This window comes from Paralichthys olivaceus, chromosome 3 (genome assembly GCF_024713975.1).
Source record: "Paralichthys olivaceus isolate ysfri-2021 chromosome 3, ASM2471397v2, whole genome shotgun sequence".
In the NCBI taxonomy this organism is placed as follows: domain Eukaryota; kingdom Metazoa; phylum Chordata; class Actinopteri; order Pleuronectiformes; family Paralichthyidae; genus Paralichthys; species Paralichthys olivaceus.
Genome location: NC_091095.1, coordinates 28,225,687 through 28,244,028, shown reverse-complemented (window position 1 = coordinate 28,244,028; position 18,342 = coordinate 28,225,687). Strand labels below are relative to the sequence as shown.

Sequence of the window (18,342 nt, the reverse complement as noted above, 5' to 3'; positions counted from 1 at the left end):
AGCTTCACTGAATTTTAAATAAACAGGTGAACAGCTCTTTGTGCAACAGTGGTTATGCAGCTTCAGGGTTCTGCAGACTGTGTTCTGCAGCCAGTCTTTACCTGATGCAGCTCAATTACTACAGGTCACTTCTGCTGTTTCAGAAAGAAAGCTGCAGCCGGCACTACCACAGGCCAAGCAAACAGCACATTCCAAATATACATGTATACAATGGGCACTGCACTGTATACAGGAAAAGGAAGAGAAAAGCAGGTGTTATAGCTGTTCACTTGTTATGATGTGATGTGATAAATTTGTTAGAAAATTTGTTGAGACTCTTGATAAAATGAGTGCATATAAAGAAAAAAAGGGAAACTTTATTGACCATTTTCTAAAATTAAGCACATTTTTAAATGCATTTGAAAAAAGTGTTTCTGTAGCATATGAATATATCTAATACATTTTTTTAGAAAGTGCGTCGTCATCTTATCTGACTCATATACTCAAATATTTACTCTGGATATACATTAAGGTTTACACGACATTCAAAATGTTCAACTCTGCTAGCAGAAAAGACTACCACAGATAAATCATTTAATTATTTAATCTGTAATTACAAACTTTTGTGTTCATTCAGAACATGTCAGTTTATATACTCGCTGCTCAGCTGAAGGTGAAATCCCTCCAGGTGTTCTTTAAGTTTCTCCCTCACATCTTCTCTCCTTTCTAACACTGCACTGTTGATAACAGAACGCTGGTCACTGTGTTCATCATCACAGGCTGTTTCAACTCTGCCCAACCCTCCACTGTTCTTTGTTGTGTGTCCCAAGTATCTTTTAAAATCTAGTTCTGACACCAATATAGTCTGTGATTCATCAGCGACCCCCTCTGTCATGAGAAAGCTTTGTAATCCCTCTTCAGCAGGAACAGGGAACACAATGACCTGGCCCTCAGTACTGTCCTGAATCCAAAACAGCTGCTGCTGCAGGTCCACAGCTTCAAAGTTCCCTTCATTTGTGTCAGAGATGAACAGCTTCTGCTGAGAGTGTAGAAACTGTAAACTCTGCTTGTGAGTAGCAGGCACAGACACTCCAGCAGGGATTACATGTTGAAGGCTTGGAGTCTGGACCAGGACTTGGGAATGTGCAAAACCATTGGTTTCTACAGTTTTTTCAAGAGGTCTTTCCAGCCTTACATTCTGTATATCTTTGGTATTTTCGGCTCTGCCAAATATACTGGTTTCAACACTTCTCTGAATCCTTTCTGGTTCTTCATGCACTGTGGGCTCGACATCTTTCTCAGTCTTTGAAAGTGTGAGTGCTACCTGACCACCAACTTGAACCTGCCCTCTCCCACAGTAAAAACAATGTCCCTTGTCCTCCTCAGACCAGCTGTTAGTGTCTGAAAGAAAATGACGACCAAACTCCATGTGGTCCACACATTTGTCCTCAAACAACCCTGTCTCCTCTTGGTTAGAACATTCTTTCCCTCGTCTCCTCTTTCTCCCAAGTGTCCCCTTGTGTTTACAACCATCTTGTGACGCCAGTAGTGTGTTCTTCAACCGTTTATCCCGGAGCCTCAGCACAGTGCTCCGCAAGCGGTTCTCCCTGCGCCTGGTTGCATGCAGCTGTCGCAAGGCCTTCTCTAGGTAGTCAACAGCCTGGTCATACCTTCTCCTCCATAGCAGGGGGCAGAGCTGAGCATAGCTGTGCTCTTTTGACAGGTAGAAGCCTGGACGAGGGGGCAGGCGCCTCATGTAACGTGATGGGGAGATGGAACGAGACTCTGGTGGTGGTGACGAAGCATGTTCTTGCGGTGAGAGCTCCCCCACCCATGATGGCTCTCGAAGAGACGCAGGGTTCTTTTCGTTAGTCTCCTCAGATGCGTCCGCCAACCTCTGGACTGTGACTTTGTCTGAAGACGGATACTGGTCTGTGACATGTGGAGTGACCTCCTGGTTACCTGAGCAGGGACTTTGCCTAGAGACAAAACAATACAGTCACTTTCCCATTGACACAACTTATAGATGGGGGGACAAACTGAAGAATAAACTAGCAAAATAATAAACCTGCACATTATATTTCTAGTACCCTTATCAGCTCTACAGCTGATGCTGTACAGTACAGCACTTGTTATTGTTGTGTTTCTTGTGCACTGGGTCTCGTATGTTGTGATTAATAGAGTTAATTATTATAAAGGTAGGCTACAGTACATGCAGACCTTTAGAGGGGCAGGTGCTCGAAGTAATAAAGGGGTACATGGAAAAAGACTTTCAAAGACCATAAGCAAACATAATTTTCATTACAACCTGTTTAATTGTAGCAACCCATATTCAACAGAATAATACATGAAATCTTAGATCAATTATCAGTATTATACTATATCAGGGGTCAGCAGGGAAGTTTGGCTGAGGGCCAATCTTCATTTTGACCAGCAGAGGGTGGGTTAGAATACTGTATAAGCAAAGGCAAACTCAAGAAATGAATGACAAAATACACCTGATTGTGACAGACAGTACGTATAGAATGTTTAGAAAACTGCTTCATGGTTGTCAAATTGTGTTGTGCAGTCAGAAATAAAAGGGCCACAGATGTGGTGCCGTCTAAATTTTGCACAACATTGGGGAATAGCCTACAACAGTAGTGACACATTTGCCCTGTCCGAATTCACCCCTTAGTATATTCAGGACACACCTAAATAAGAAGGGGTAGACTTTTGTAGAATTTTGTGCTAAATGAGTAATCTTCTATGTCCCATAGATGAAGTTTGATAAAAACGTCCCTACTCATGGTAGTGAGTGGTGTAACAATTCCTAGGAGAAGATTTTCTAACCCTCTCCCTCCTGGCTCTGTTTGGACACTACCAGCAGGGGCACTTCACATCTAGGGCAAGGGCAAGGCACAGGATTTGGCAGAAGGGCGATCTGCCAAAACTAACATAATTATAATTTTACAGGCTCAGAATCATTTATATTCTCTGTTCAGAGAAAATACAAGGAGATTAGATTAGATCGAACTTTATGGATCCCTTTGGAAGACTCCATCAGGGAAATTAAAAAAGGATGGTATTCCCAGATTTTACTCTTGATTAAAAAAGAGAAAATTATTTTTACCTGACAAGGATGTCTTCTTGTTTCTGCGCTGTTCCTGTCCTTTTGCATTTTATTTTTGAAGAGGAATCAAAAACTGTAGGAAACGCATCTTCTTTTAGTCTTCGGATCCCACTGTGAGTGAAAAGGCCAAACCCATTTCAGGAAGCATTTTGAACATTGTCTAGAGTAGATGTATGATTGATAGTTTCTATGATATCTTGATTTTGCAGACCTGCATCCAGTCAACTCAAAGCTCTCTGGGGTGAAGTGTTTGGAACAGAAGTAGACAAAGTCAGTCTGAGGATCCCAGGAGCCTGCACGGTGGGAGTTGGTGATCCAAAGGTTCCTCCGAGTGGCGCCTTTCGGTAATCTGGCCATCACAATGACTAATTGTTATTGATCAATATAACACCATCTTATCATTACATTTGTCACTTTTAATAGTCAAGTTCATGTGAAATAGGGAGACATTTAAGATCATTACAAAAACTTAACACTACAACCATTTAATAATAATAGTGTCATGTGATAAGTGTATTTGTATTGGAACAGTTGAGCATCTTTGCTTGTGATCTTGTTGGCAGTCAGAAATTCACCACAAGCCCAATCCCAAGTTTGAGAAAGAATTAGGTAGAAAAGCTAGGTAGGCGTTCAGCCAAGATGACTCCCAGGGCACAATGCAGAATCCTTAATGAGTTAAAGGAAAACCCTTGACTGAAATGCTTAAAGCTTGAAGGAATCCACATTGAGCCTGGTTCTGCCAGAGGTTTCTCCCTGTTAATGAGGGAGTTTTTCCTCTCCACAGTCGCCTGTGCTTGCTCATTGTGGGAACTGTTGGGTTTCTCTATGTTAATATTGTCTTAAGGTCTTGACCTTTAAATGTAAAGTGCCTTGAGATAATGTAAATTATGAATTGGCGCTATATAAATAAAATTGAATTGAATTGAATTGAATTGAATCTTTGGAGCATCTGTCTTGATGAGACAGCCATATGCAGAACATTGAGAAGTCCTGCCATGGACACCACTGAGTAACCCTAAGCCTACTGCTCTCAAAAAAAGCATGACACTCCACAATGCTTCTTGGAAAACATTCACTGGACTGACAAAACTTAAATTGATTTTTTTGGGGAAGAACACAAAACACTGTAGGGCAGTGGTGTCAAACTCAATCACAGAGAGGGCCAAAATTAAAAACTGGGACTACATCCAGGGCCAAACAGGGTCAACATTTACTAAACAGGATAGACAGGATATTGGATAAAGTGCAAAAAGAAAACATATTTAGGTAGGCTACATTCTTCTTTTATTAATTTTTTTAGCCAGTTTATTTAAGTTGGGGGTTAGGTTCTTTGCTGTGGAAACCCTCAAGATGGAGTAAAAGGTGTGCATCAGAGAGATGACTCCTGTGTGGGTTTTTGTTCATCTTCATCACAGAGAAAAGCATGTGGGGTAACTTGATGGAGCACGACAGCAGCAGACAGGCACTGGGATCTCTGGAACGCTGGAAAAATAATTTAATATCATCAAATACTCTGTGAGTGAAGGGAGAGGAGCCCTCACTCTGTGTGCGTCTAGCCGGGCATTTCCACCCTGGCTTGGCCTATGGAGCCTGTGCACACCGCCAGTGTGCATCCTATTTACCTGTGGGCCAGTTAAGATACAGATATATTTTATCGTGGTCCAGATATAATTGTACCACAGGCCAGCAGTGGCCCACAGGCCTTGAGTTTGACATCTCTGCTGTAGTGTAAAAAGGCACTGCTTACAAACAGAAACTGAAGTGGGGGTTGAATCATGACTTAGGACTGCTTTGCTGCCTTACAGCTCATTAAGGGAAAATTAATTCCCAAGTTTATTAAAGCATCCTACAGGACAATGTCAGGGTGGCTGTCCCTGTCAACCAGCTGAAGCTTAGTAGTGGTTGGGTGATGCAGCAGGACAATTACCGTCAAATCTTAGTAGCAGCTACAGAAAAAGAAGAAAAAAAGATGACAAGAATGAGCCTTCTGGGATGGCCTAAGTAGAGCTCTGACCATAACTCAATAGAGAGTGGAATAACCTCAAATGAGCCATTCCCACCAGACATCCTTTATAATACGGCTGAGCAAAAGTTCTGTACGGACGAACGGTCAAACATTCCTCCTGAACATTGTGCAGGTCGGATCCGCAGCTACCAGATCACCTGCTTGAGGTTATTGCTGCCAAAGACGGTTCCACCTACTATTAATTCTAAGGGTTCACTTCACTGTTAAATACCAAGCCTCACTTACATTTCTTTGTAATGAAGGTTTGATAATGAGACCTTAAGGCTTATTGACGATAGACAGACAGACAGAAAGACATGGCAGGCAGGCAGACACAATTAAATCCAAATAAAATAAGAATTGTGGTGATGTGTTAAAAAAAAGCATGAATGTGTAAAAAAAGATGTTATAAAAGTACGGTACATGTGTAAAAATGTGATCAACAACAATTTTTTAAGTATGAATGGAATACTGTACTGTAATGCACCTGATAAGTATTCTGCCATGTTGCGCAAAACTCAGCAGCAAACTCTGTGTAAACAAACACAGCTGATCGTCATCTGTGCTGCGGCTGCGCACCTCGGTGACGTCACCCCAGTGAAAGCCCGGGATGTAAATAAAGCAACTTGGACTCACAGGGGACTAGTGCTAGCGATTCATAGTAAATAAAGAGTTTTGCGGCAGATAATGAGTTATTTAGAGGCTGTATTGTTGGTGCCCCAATCACTTGCGTTGTATGGATATATGCCGATCGCGTGTGGGTCTTAAAGCGTCCGAAGGACTCCAACTTACTCCAAACCTTTATGGGTGAGTAGATCTACATACCATATGCTGGAAATAAGGTCCAGGTTGAAAAAAACAGAACTTCTCCTTTAACATGGGAGTGGAAATGAAAACCAAGCCATGGAACGGCTGCAACTAAACAGCTTGGGACCAGCGTGCTCCTCAGGCACAGTTTAGTCCCATCAGTCTCAGTACCAGTTGCCTGTGCCAAATGGCTAGGGACGACCACAGTCTTAGCCATCAGGAAACATCTGTGACAAAAGTGTATGTAGTCATCGCTCATAGCTTTAAAACCAACATTAGTTAGCTTTAGCCAGCAAATTGGTGATTTCAAAAGAGTTTGTTGTGATAAGTGCTGATGCTGTTTTCAATGTGCTGTAAACAAAAACTCTTGATCTCTGCTGCAGAATGAATACCTTACATCCTGCCACTGCATGCTCCACAACCCCTCACCTGAATCCTCCAGAGGATTTATTACTGTTATGAACGCGTCTCTCTTCCGAATCGCGAATCTTCCGCTGCGTTGTATACGTGTGAAAGGAAACCTCTGTAGAAAGTCCGGACCCAATTCTTCTTAGTCCCTGATGTTTAACAAAATGTGGAAAATGCTCACCTGTGAAAGGTGATCCCAGCATTACGAGTTTCACGGTTGTCCCGGGATTTGCAGCCACCTGCTGAACAATGTCTTGGCATCTGAAAGTGACAGTGTAGAGAGGAAAAGATGTGACTTTTTCCATTTTGATATTATTTGACATTTAGTTGATTATAAATATGAAAATATTTCAGTCTGAATGTTTGTGGTTCTTTGAGAAGTGTGTCTAATATTTCTGCCTGCTCAAGTTAGTAAATGTAGTTGGGTGAATATTGTAGTCTAGTTCAGTGTTTTTAAACCTTTTTTGAGCCACGGCACATTTTTTTACATTAAAAAAATCCTGCGGCACACCACCATTCAAAAAAGTTACTAAATTACACATTGTAGCTTAATGCAGCACATGACGATATAATTTCTGAATTTACTCACTTAGTGTGAAACCTGGGCCTGTTTAGATGAACACAAAGCTGATATCCTGGCAGGAATTGAAGAGAGGCACACACAAAGCTCTTCCTCAACAGCTCTCAGTCTCTCTCTGTTTTTAGTTTTTATAGCAGTCCTGCTTGAAAAGCTCAGCTCACATAGATATGTTGTGTAAAATGGGAGCAATGTTGAAATGGCTCTGTTTGCCAGAATGAGAAACTCTTTGGCAGCAGCCAACCAAAAACTGTCCAAAGGTAGATCAGCAAAGCTTAGCTATAAACCACGGTCTTGTCTCAGTTCAGTTAGTTCCTCCTGCTCCTGCAAGGTCATGTCCTTTCCAAAGACTGCTGCTGAGCTGTATGGGTCCCTAACCCAGTCAAGGGATTCAGTGACGATTGAGGGGAAATAAAATGACAACTTCTCCTCAAGAGTTTTCAAATGTTTACCTATTATCTCACACAGTGCAGCAGTGTTGACATCATCTTGCCATTTTTGGGTGAGGGGGAACATGCCAAGGTTGCCACTTTCAAGATGTTCCTCCCCCAGCTCATACACACGGGCCAGCACTTTGCCACGCGACAGCCATCAGACTTGTGTATGGAGCAATAAGGTTGTATGCTGTTCTCCCATTTCCTCACACAAAGATGCAAATATGCGGCTTTTCAGGGGTCTTGACTTTACAAAGTTTACCATCCGCACGACATCATCCAACACAGGAGACAGGTCTGCTGGTAAAGTCTTTGCAACGAGCGCCTCGCGGTGCAAAAAACAGTGCGTAACAATAATATCTGGGGGTTTCTCTTTAACTCTGCTAACGAAGCCTTTGGTGCGCCTGACCATGGCTGCTGCTACGTCAGTGCAGACACTCGTGCAGTTTTCCCACTGAAGTCCTCTTTGTTCAAAATATTCTGATGTGACCCGAAAGATTTCCTCTCCCGTTGTTTTTTCCGGCAGTGCTTTGCAAAATAGAAAGTTTTCTCTGATGGCGTCTCCATCCACAAAACGCACATTGGCCAAGAGTTGAGCATGTCCACTAATGTCTGTAGACTCATCAAGTTGCAATGCAAACGTGACCTGCAAAGAATTTCCAAAGAATTAGGCCCAGACTTTCTCTATAGGTTGTCTTTCACACATGAATAATGCAGCAGAAGATTCTCCTGATGATTCAGGTGAGGGGTTGTGCAGCAGGCAGATACAGGATGTAAGATATATATTCTGCTACAAAGATCACGTATTCTACATCACAGACACCATTCGTTGGGCCTTATCACCAAAAGCTTGACATCTTTGTCAGATCCAGGGCCACGACTGCGACCACATCGTGGATTACGATGGTGGATCGTGAATCAGAGATCACGATCATAATGGAGGATCCTGTATTGTGCTGGCTGGTCATGATGGTAATGGTGGATCCTGTATCATGCTGGCTGATCGCGATAGTAATGGCGGATCCTGTATCATGCTGGCATCTGATAGTATTGGTGGACCATGATGGAGGTGGCAGCTGATGGTGGACTATGACTACAACAAGACTGCTTGATAAACAATATGTCTCCTCAGATACTCAACCATTACTGACAATAATTCCTCAATTAATTTACCTTCCATCATGCTACAAACTACTTACTCTAACCAATGCTGTAATTACTCTGCTATTTCTCCGACATTCTCCATTACACGTGGCATCTATTGCACTTCTGTCTCTCCTGGGAGAGGGATCCCTCACATGTGGCTCTCTCTGAGGTTTCTACGTTTTTTTTTACCTGTTAAAAGTTTTTTTTGGTATTTTTCCTTCCTCTTGTTGAGGATTAAGGGCAGAGGATGTCACAGCTTGTTAAAGCCCTATGAGACAAATTGTAATTAGTGAATATGGGCTATACAAATAAAATTTGATTGATTGATTGATTGATCTTTGTCAGTGTCTTCTACATGTATGGGTCTTCTAATTTCTTCTGAGATATTTCTTTTCATTTGTTTAATCTGTTGCTTGTCATTAACACACCCACTCGTTCTTGGTGAATCCTGCAGAGCATATCATGCTGTTATCTCCTGTTGGCGCCTCTGGACTTTCTGCAGACTTAAACCACTCTTGAGAATGTTTGGAGGATCTCCAGGGTTCAGTGCCTGCCTGAAAGCAGCTTTTAACCAGCCATATCTTATATAATCATATATATTATTCTCATATTGTTTTAAAGCAATGTATCTAAACAGTATGATAAACATCCAAATAAAAAAATAAAAGCATTATGAGTGAATGTATGAGTACAACAGTGTAAGTTGAATTTAGTTAGAATTAAGTTTACATTTCATCAAAGTAAGCTTACAAGGTCATAATGCCAAAATGTGATCTTTGGTTTTGAGTTTTCAACATAGAAAATGGCTCAATCCCATTTCACCCCTTGGCACTACCCTTTAGCCCTTCCCCTTCCTTTTGCATGTTCACATGTAGAGGGGTAGGCTGTCCCAATATTTGTTGGGACCATAGACTGTGGTTGGGACGGAGGGTTAGGGCTTTATAGCCCTCCAAACTGAGATTTTTCCCACCCTCACTTCAAACCTAGGGGTACCCAGAAAACCTTGCGAATCACTGGCAAGCTGGGAGAGAGACCCACAAATGTTGATTCACCTGCATTAGCGTGAATCTTATTAGGATATTAAAGGTTTGTCAATTTTGTAACTGCAGACAATAGCATTGGTTTATTTAAGATCTCCACAATGTTAAACGACATCCCCAGCAAAACCTTTTGCCTCGTCTGATGATATAACAGCTTCTATATATATAAAAGTCAATTATATATATGAAAGTCAATTATATATATTTATATAATTGACTTTCTCTGTAGTTTTACTTTCACACGAGCAACACAGCAGGGGTTCCTGCGCAGACATTTTTGTTCACAACAATAAATTCTACAGCAGGCAGAAGCAGGATGTAATGTATTAATTCTGCTGCAGAGATCACAGGATTTTGTTTACAGCACATCAACAATGGTTTGACTCATCAACACAAACTCTTATGACATCTTCGTCTGTGTACTGAGTAGGGATGTCACGATATTAAATTTTGGTGCCACGATTGTCAAAGGAAATATCACGGCTTCACGGTTTTCGTGATTATCGATACTATAGAAGAAAAAAGACTCACAACAAGCAATATGAAGCTAATAGATAGCTAATAATATAGCTTATGAACCAAAATATGTATTGTTATCATCAACTTTATCCAGTTAGATTTTATAGTGTAATGTTTATCTATTTAAAAGTAATTTATGTAAGCTATTTTATTTAGTTACCTTATTGCGAAAGGTTGGTCACTAAATTTGAGTGTCCTGTTATAAGCTGTGTATCTGTGTGGGAGTTTTATTTTGAAGGATCAGCAAAGGAGGTGGTTCTGTTATGGGAGCGACATGTTGACTAGTTTTGAAAAGCTAAATGTGTCCTTGTTCAAGCCTCATTCTTCATGTCCTTATTATACTTTTCAGTACAGGTGAATTAAACTCTTGGCTACATTTATAACAGTTAATAGGAAGAGAGAGAGTCGGGTGTGTGCGTCAGCCGCTCCTGACACAGTTGGAAAAACCAGTTGGAAAGTTTTGAGTAAATACAGACATGAATTTAGCCCAGTGCAGCTCGTCTGCTGTATGTGACAGAGACTGTGAGTGACAGACAGACCACTGGTGACACAGGTTGCTCTCTGTCAAACAGAGGCACACCCAGAATTAACTTTACAATATCATCTTGACAATTCACACTTTCACTGTGACTACCAAGGATTTTGGTGCAACATTTATCATTCAGACTAGTCAAATCAATCTTTCAACATTTGTAATTACATCATAAGATTCAAACTATTTTTGTCATTCATTTTTAGTTTCTCATTATATATACATCTACCATTAAGTGGAATTATTATTTTAAATCATGTTATATTATATTCTTTAATTCCAGTTTCAGATACAATTTAATTGTGACGAGTCATCTAAAATTAACCTAAATTCTAACCTTAAATTGAGTCTTAACTAGTCAGTGTGGTGTTGTAGATATCATGAGCTAGAATTAAGACATCTTGAATGTGGATTATGACTAGTCAGCATTAAAAAAAACTAAGCTGAAGCTGTCTAATACATATAGAAACAGCACTGTGCAAGAATAGCGATAAAAATACAACCCACAATAGCATTACTTATTTTACACCAACAAAGTCCTGAACTCAATTGTCTTTACAGCTGAAAATCTTAACTAAAGTGTACAGTGTCCATGTGTAAATACATAACTAAATGTCAGAAGGAGACCAATACATGTTATACTCTGTAGAGAGAAATAAACAGCAGAAAATAAATCTGAATCAGAAGCTGCAGCTGGAGGTAACTGCTGACTCGCGATATTTCAGGGTCATGTGACATGATGACGCTCTGCAGCGCTGGAAAAAATCTGACACATTTTCTGCCGTTACCCGCCTCCAGAGGGTCCAGCCTGTATCAGAGCGCTGCGCAGAGCCCCATACAGACGAAGGCAACTCGAGGGCACGATTGCAATTGAATTGTGCCCTGAAAGTCGGAGGAGAGCGGCTCAGAAACAGGGCTGGTCGAGTATGTTGACATTGTTGTTACCAGCTGAGTCTCGTCACGTCTGACACTTGCAGCTGACGCGCGATGGGACCAAAAGCAACGTCAACATAAACTAAACACTACGTTGTCCTGCTAACACCAGACTTGACCACGTCAAACAAAGGACGCCACACAGTAACTGGTTATATATACAAATTAAAGTGATACTCCGCACAGCAAAGTTCGACCTCACGAAGATGGCCGATCTATCCTTCACCCACCTTTCCTCCCCTTCCTCCTCGTCTTTCTTCCTCTGATGGCGAATCGCAGCGGGCGGATGATTGCTGCCACCAGCTGAAGCGTGAGAGTGCTACAATTGTCTGTGAAAATTGTTAAAATCCAAATGTTGAATCCTTTTCTCTTACAGTTTTTATGCTGCGGTTGAACAGATTATTTTGCTAAGGAAGGTTTGGGGGAAGTGACCCGGAAGTATTTCAGCGGAAGCCATAAAAACGTCGTTCAAATTCTATATAAAAAACTTTATTAAAAAAGAAACATTTACAAACATTGTTGCGGAGACATTACAACATTTAACGTTATTTTGATACAATTGCAGCACACACACACAATGACTGTCAGGTGCCAGGGGTGCAGCTTAAAGGAAATAAAACTCTGTAATAATTGCCAAACACAGTAAGTTCTAACTGTCTTCTTATTCTTAATTCCTGTAAATGTGATGCCATTTTGATGTAGTTCTTGATAAAAAAGTCTGTTTAGAGTGCATCTATATCTTCTTGTGAAAGTAGTATTTCCCACATGACAAAATCAATTGGACAAATAATATAATATCATAAATCACCTCATTACAGTCGGAACATAGAAATATTTATCTATCCTGTAACTTGAAATTGAATCGAAAAGTTTTTCAATTTCGAACTTGAACATCCACCCAAAACATATTTGAGTACATAAAGTGAAATAATGTTTTATCTCCAAGTTCAAAAAAAAAAGGGGGGGGGGGGGGGGGGGTATTAAATATTAATTATATATATCTGTACTGACTTTTGCTGGATATATATTTGATGCAACATTTAAAAAGACAGTTAATATCTCTATACAGCAAAGTCCAAAGGCATCTTCTGTGGGGTGAGCTGCAGCCTGTATGAGATTCCTGATGTATTTATTTGAGCATTAATGTTCTGCAATGTCAGCTTTTTCAAGAAATATACCTGAATGTACCTTTCAGTTTCTGCACCTCTAAGAAGCTGCACCACACCCCTTGGCAAATAACATAACTGGTCATTTGGATTTGGAAAATAATTCAATGTATGTCAATAACTTATTTCTTTTTTTAAATTACATTAGATATTTCTAAGGAATAGGATACGTAAACGGATCTGGATATTCCTTCAGCTAACCATTTACGACAAATCTGCCATTAATCTCATGTTAAACTTTTTAGTTGCAAGTTCAACTGTGTGGTTGAAGTTCAATCAATCAAATTGTATTCATATCCACACATCACACTTTTCCTTATAGTGCTTAACAACGTGTGCCATTGTTAGTGACGTATCGTAAGGAGTACAGGTGGCAGCCCTTTAAGGCTATCACTAATGGTTTATCCCTCGTGCGGCCGTGCAACACTAAAAAAACATATGTCCACACCCACATGCTAGGTGGGCGCACCTTGGTATTATTTGGGCTGAGACTGGTCAATCTGCTCCCATTTAATAGCTTTTCTTCAGCCATTTACAAAGCCAGTGAGACCCATAGCTTAAAGGGCTGCGCCTATACTCAGAATCTGGAGTTACGTTACTTAACTAAGGTTAAATGCTCTTCCCCATGCCTGGGAAAGCGCATCCGCGAGCCATGGATTTCCTATGGCTGGCATGTAAACAGACCATGCATGCACAGGAACCTCTGGAGCTATCAGGATCACCAAGTGCCATTCCTTCGATCCTGGTTCTGGCTGATCAATGGAACAGGTGGAAAGGCATAATCGCTTGTAACCATGGAACCCTGTAGGGTAAGTTTCATTTAGGTGCACCAGCAGGTAATTTAGGTGCACCTGAATTTGCACCTAAATTACCTTGTCTTTTGGCACCTCAATAATACACCTATTATACCTTCTCTTGACAGTTCACATATACATTGGTGATTTCTTTAAGAGATAGTTCACAGAAAAATGAAAATTCACCAGTGATTTACCAAATCGATTGATTCCAATCCACAATGTCCTGATTCAAATTCCAATTTGCTTCAATATCTATTCAGTTAAGGATATTTCATTTTCCAATATCAAGTCTGCTTGAATATGAAACAGAATCACAGAGAACTAAAGCTGTAAACTGTGCAACCTCTAACTTTGTGTATTATTACAAATATTAGAGGGCCCATATTCTACAACTTAATGGGATTTCATTTGAGGTATTGGTACCCCCAAGATGATATGACAGTGGTTTAAAGTCGAAAAAACTGCTGCAATGTGTATTTCCTTGTCTTCTCTTCTGCATCTGCCACTGCAGGCAGCACAGGCTGCTTTCGCCTACCTCATTAATTATTTATAAACCCCTCCTGTGATTGGCTGACTGCACTCTGTGTGACAAGCGACGAGGCCTATCAGCTGAAGCCTGTTGGAGACATACGATAGAGCTCGCTGATTGGCTGACAGCACTTGACTCGTGAAACGTGACCAGGCCTATCAGCGGCCTCATTCTGGCGCATTGACAAACTCTCTAGTAAACAAGAATGGCGACAACCACAGCTGAGAATCACGTTATTATGTTTGGATGCTGCTGTAGAAGACCAGCCACACATTCACAGTTGGTTACAACAGGATGTTTCTGAAGGGTAAATTACACCGTCTCATGTTTGTTCAAGTTTTAGCAGGACAATGAGCCAATAAGGAATAACTTCTAGGTTAACTTCTAGGTTACATAGTTGGGTCAGCAATTCCGTGACCGTGGAGAGCGAAGGTTCATTTCTCACTGGATTTGTCATCTATAAAGGTTAAAGAAAAAAATTAGCTGGGGGGCCCCTCATAAAAATGTGAGAGCCCTGTATCCAAAATGGCTACTGTCAGCCAAGCTGGAAATTAACTTTTTAATGGTTTGGCTCACAGTGATGCATAATACATGGTTTCTGAGACTATTTCGGTCAGAAAATTCATAAATGATGTAGATTTATTGATTTGACCTATTTTTGATTATGTTTTCCATTAGTTACCTGAACTACTATCAGCCAGCCCCACATCAAAGTGATGTGCAAACTCTCTAATGTTTGTTTCCACACGCTCATGTCACTGGAAAATTCCTTGCTGCATTGAGACACTTTGTTTGAGGTAAGTTCTTATACTCAACATTAGTCACTAAAGAAACTTGTAAAGGAACAGCTGAAAAGACAAGTGGATCAGGTGCAGGGTGACATCATATACTGTGAGGGAGAAACGTCAACCAACCTGAGCACTCGCGTGGCTAATGGGGACTATGTCTTCAGACATCCAGAAGCAGATACAATGCTGCTCTCTGCCTATGCAAAGGTGAGAGCCAGTAAGTACACTGGACCTGTTGCACTAGACTGCGAGGACACAGATGTGTATGTCCAAGCAGCTTATATCTCGTAGCAAGTCAGAGGTGATCTGCTGATTAAATGCAAGCATGCGTTAATCAACTGCCATGCCATGCTCTCAGAAGAGGTTGCACATATCATCATACCTCTCCATGTGATCACTGGCAGTGACCACACCTCAGGGTTCTATGGGCATCGGAAGAAGACGGTGTTGGAGAAGGTGAAGACCAATTCTGAGGCAAGAGAGCTCCTGGGACGAGTGGGTGAGAGCCTGGAATTAAAACATGAAGTCAAAGGTATTTGTCCTCTCCATCGTTTATGCTGAGAGTGCAGATGTGAGCTGCAGGCAGGCCAGAGCTTCCAAATGGCACAAACTGAAGAATAAGTTTACAATCCTTCTCCCACCTGATGATGACTCTTTGAATCTTCATATGGAAAGGACAAACTTCCTTTCATAATGAGAGGAGTCAGTGTGGAGATTCAACAGATTCAGATGGAGAGTCTTTTTAGTTAATGTAGCAGGATGTACTGTGAGTGCCTTGCAGCTGATTACAGTCCCAGCCAATCGCTGGGGGGGAAGAATGTATAAAGGCATGCAGAGAGCACCCTCTTGCTTGCCGAAGGCTGGGTGGGGTGATGTCACTTCACTGCGTCCGTCGCTTCCGCTCCCGTGTGGTGGCAGGTAGGCTGTTAGACGCAGCTGCAGTATTTCTCCGTTGTTGTCATTCAGTGTTAATTGTTGTTTTGCTCCATGGAAGTTCGCTTGTGTGTTGCTGTTGGCTGCACGCTGCTCACCGCGTCGTAGGCCCGTTGCTGTCGGCGGCTCCCTGTTTGCCTGCTCGCTGCACATTGCTGGGAGGTGCGCTGCTTAGGCGTGACCTCCGCTCCACGCCGTGTGGTCGGGGACGGCCTGACCAGTAGGTAAAGTGGTGACGCTAGCTTCCTCCTCCAGCCACTCATAAGTTGCTCACGTTTGTTTGTCTGTTATTATTGTTGTAGGGTGAAATAAGTATCGGCGCAGTGCCAGCTGATCGCCGCTGAAGTACTGCTGCTTTGCCTTGACTTGAATTGCTTTTTGCCTCAACTGAAACTGCTCTACGCTTAAGCCTAGTTTATGCTTCTGCCTCGCGTCGACGCAGACCCCTACGCTGTAGCCTGATGCGCACCTCCAAAAAATCCTAACTACGCGTCGCATTGATGCGGACCGCAAGTGCTGTGATTGGTCCGCTCAGAAAGTAAGTTCCGGCAGTTGCTTTTTCCGGTCTTTCTTCCTCGTCGTAAAAACCACCTCTGCAAACGTTTTCTCTGTCGCCCGCGCTTCAACATTTGCAATATAAACATTTGTTCTTCAATATTGATGAGCTCCAACTCCAAATACAGCTGCTCCACCTCGGTCGCCATTGTTTACTGTTGTTTACTTTACGGAAGAAAAAGTGAGGATTCGGCTATAACCACACAAACACACAGCCGCACTCCCCTAGCGGCATGGCGGTGAATTGCAGAGCAATGCGTTCCCTCGGCGCAGAACTTCGAATGCTTAACGACTGCGTCACGTCGACGGCATACCTACTTTACGCGTGAAGCACAAGCATAAACTATGCTTAAGACGTGATTTGTTCAGCCCCAGCGGTAGCTTGCTTGGCCCGGACAGTTGGTGCGGCTGGCTAAGCACATCGTCGCCTGGCCGAAACTGTGTGCAGCGCTGTTTGGCGGATTTGTATTCAGCCACATTTTAATGTGTGTGTGTGGGTGTGTGTGAGAGAGCAGTGCAGGACCATGTTTATGTATGTTTGTTTGTGTGTTTGTTTTAATTGATCTTTTTGGTCATAGTTATTTCCCTTTTGTAGTAAATTGGTTTTGTGGCACCCCTTAAAGATAATAATTTTCTTAGTTTTGTGTTTACTTTTGTTATTGTGGGTTGTATTTCATTTGATTATGTTGATTTTTCGTTAATTTGTTTCGTTATTATAGGTTTAGTATTGAAAATGTAATCCTTGATTTCTCTTGGTGATTAAGTGCAATTTTATTTATATTTGTTTCATCCCTGACCTGTTCTCTCTGATTTGTCCGTCCAGGTGCTGAGCCTATGGTGGTGGATTGGTGTCCTGGTGGTGGTGTTCCTACGCTTGTTAGTTTGCTGTGTTTCACTTTTTCTCTTATTTGCGTCACATGTGGTGTCCCTCGAATCCCTTTACTTTGGACCCCCTCGACACAGTAGGCCTCAGCCCTGGTTGGACCCCTTTTACCTCCTCAGTGAGTGATTTTTACTGTTAGAAATTTGAATTAGTGATTTGTAATTAATAAAGAAACGCAATCTTTGTACACTTGAACTACCGTCTCTGCCTCCCTTGTCAAATGGACCTGAGTGCCTTTTTCTTGAGTTGATCCATTGAACTAAGTCCCTTGGTGAAATTCCCAGGGAGGAGTTGTCTGGTAACAATTTAACTAATTGATACTGCCCTGAAACATCCTATGCTCGTGCCGCCACAATCATATTAAAAAAGAAAAATGTTAATAAAAAGAACTGCAGGCTAAAGAATCTTCTCTGTCTCCCTGCTTTTATTGGTTCCACCCAAGACATCTGATGACCTATGTGTAAGTGTTAATTTTACTGTCCACAACTGAACTCAGTATAAGCAGAGCTTTCATTTGAGCCTAATATTAAGGCTCTATGACGATTTTGAAAAATTGACAGTTAAAGAGCCAAAAATTGGTGGCCATCTTGAATTTTAAGGTCAAATCAATAAATCTACATCATTTATGAATTTCTTGACCCAATTAGTCTCAGAAACCATGTATTATGCAGCATACATGGGCCAAACCATTAAAAGATTTTTTTCTTTAACCTTTATAGATGAAAAATCCAGTGAGAAATGAACCTTCGCTCTCCACGGTCACAGAACAGCTATAGATGACCCAACTAACAGTCCCGAGTTACAGTTCAGTTAGAGTGCCGTGTACAGAGAAACATTACATCACAAAAACATAAGGTGCATTTCATTGTGTATAATCGTGTGGTTATGTAATTAACGTTTTCCTACAGTTGTCTCCACGTACACATGACAGTACGTTTTCATGCCGTTATGTCACTAGTAATGTCGCTTTTTTCTCTACAGGTGCAGCTGTGGTACCATGATGACAATAGAGAATGTGCTGCAGCGAGACACACAAGATAGATTATCAAATAATTTTGATAATTGAAAATTGAACAGGTCCTGGATTGGACAAATTTTCCACTCCAAATTTAATTTGAAAATGAGGGGTACTGCAATATTGATAAGGTCAAAAATAAACTTTACACCTGATAACACAATTGCAGATTCGAATGGCCGCT

The 18,342-nt window shown here is 41.5% G+C and overlaps 1 protein-coding gene and 1 long non-coding RNA gene across 2 annotated transcripts; one reads left to right on the top strand and one right to left on the bottom strand.

Annotated features, from left to right (window-relative positions):
- Positions 1-336: 336 nt before the first annotated feature.
- Positions 337-12,026, bottom strand: thap7 (THAP domain containing 7). The gene is made up of 5 exons (XM_020105287.2): positions 11,723-12,026; positions 6,493-6,572; positions 3,303-3,440; positions 3,092-3,202; positions 337-1,958 (listed from the first exon to the last, which is right to left on the bottom strand). Exons 2-5 carry the CDS (start codon positions 6,570-6,572, stop codon positions 623-625), a joined length of 1,665 nt encoding a protein of 554 aa, XP_019960846.2. The 5' UTR covers positions 11,723-12,026; the 3' UTR covers positions 337-622.
- Positions 12,027-12,049: 23 nt separating this feature from the next.
- Positions 12,050-18,322, top strand: LOC138407309 (uncharacterized). Its single transcript, XR_011240740.1, has 4 exons — positions 12,050-12,134; positions 13,297-13,467; positions 17,084-17,261; positions 18,125-18,322. It is a non-coding gene; the product is annotated as an uncharacterized lncRNA (long non-coding RNA).
- The last annotated feature ends 20 nt before the right edge of the window (positions 18,323-18,342 follow it).

Coding starts and splice junctions, on each gene's coding strand:
- thap7 (XM_020105287.2), bottom strand. CDS start 6,572: ATGCCAAGACATTGTTCAGCAGGTGGCTGCAAATCCCGGGACAACCGT. Junction 3,441..6,492: donor GCTGGGATCACCTTTCACAG/GTGAGCATTTTC, acceptor TGTGATGGCCAG/ATTACCGAAAGGCGCCACTC. Junction 1,959..3,091: donor CAAGAAGACATCCTTGTCAG/GTAAAAATAATT, acceptor TTTTGTCTCTAG/GCAAAGTCCCTGCTCAGGTA.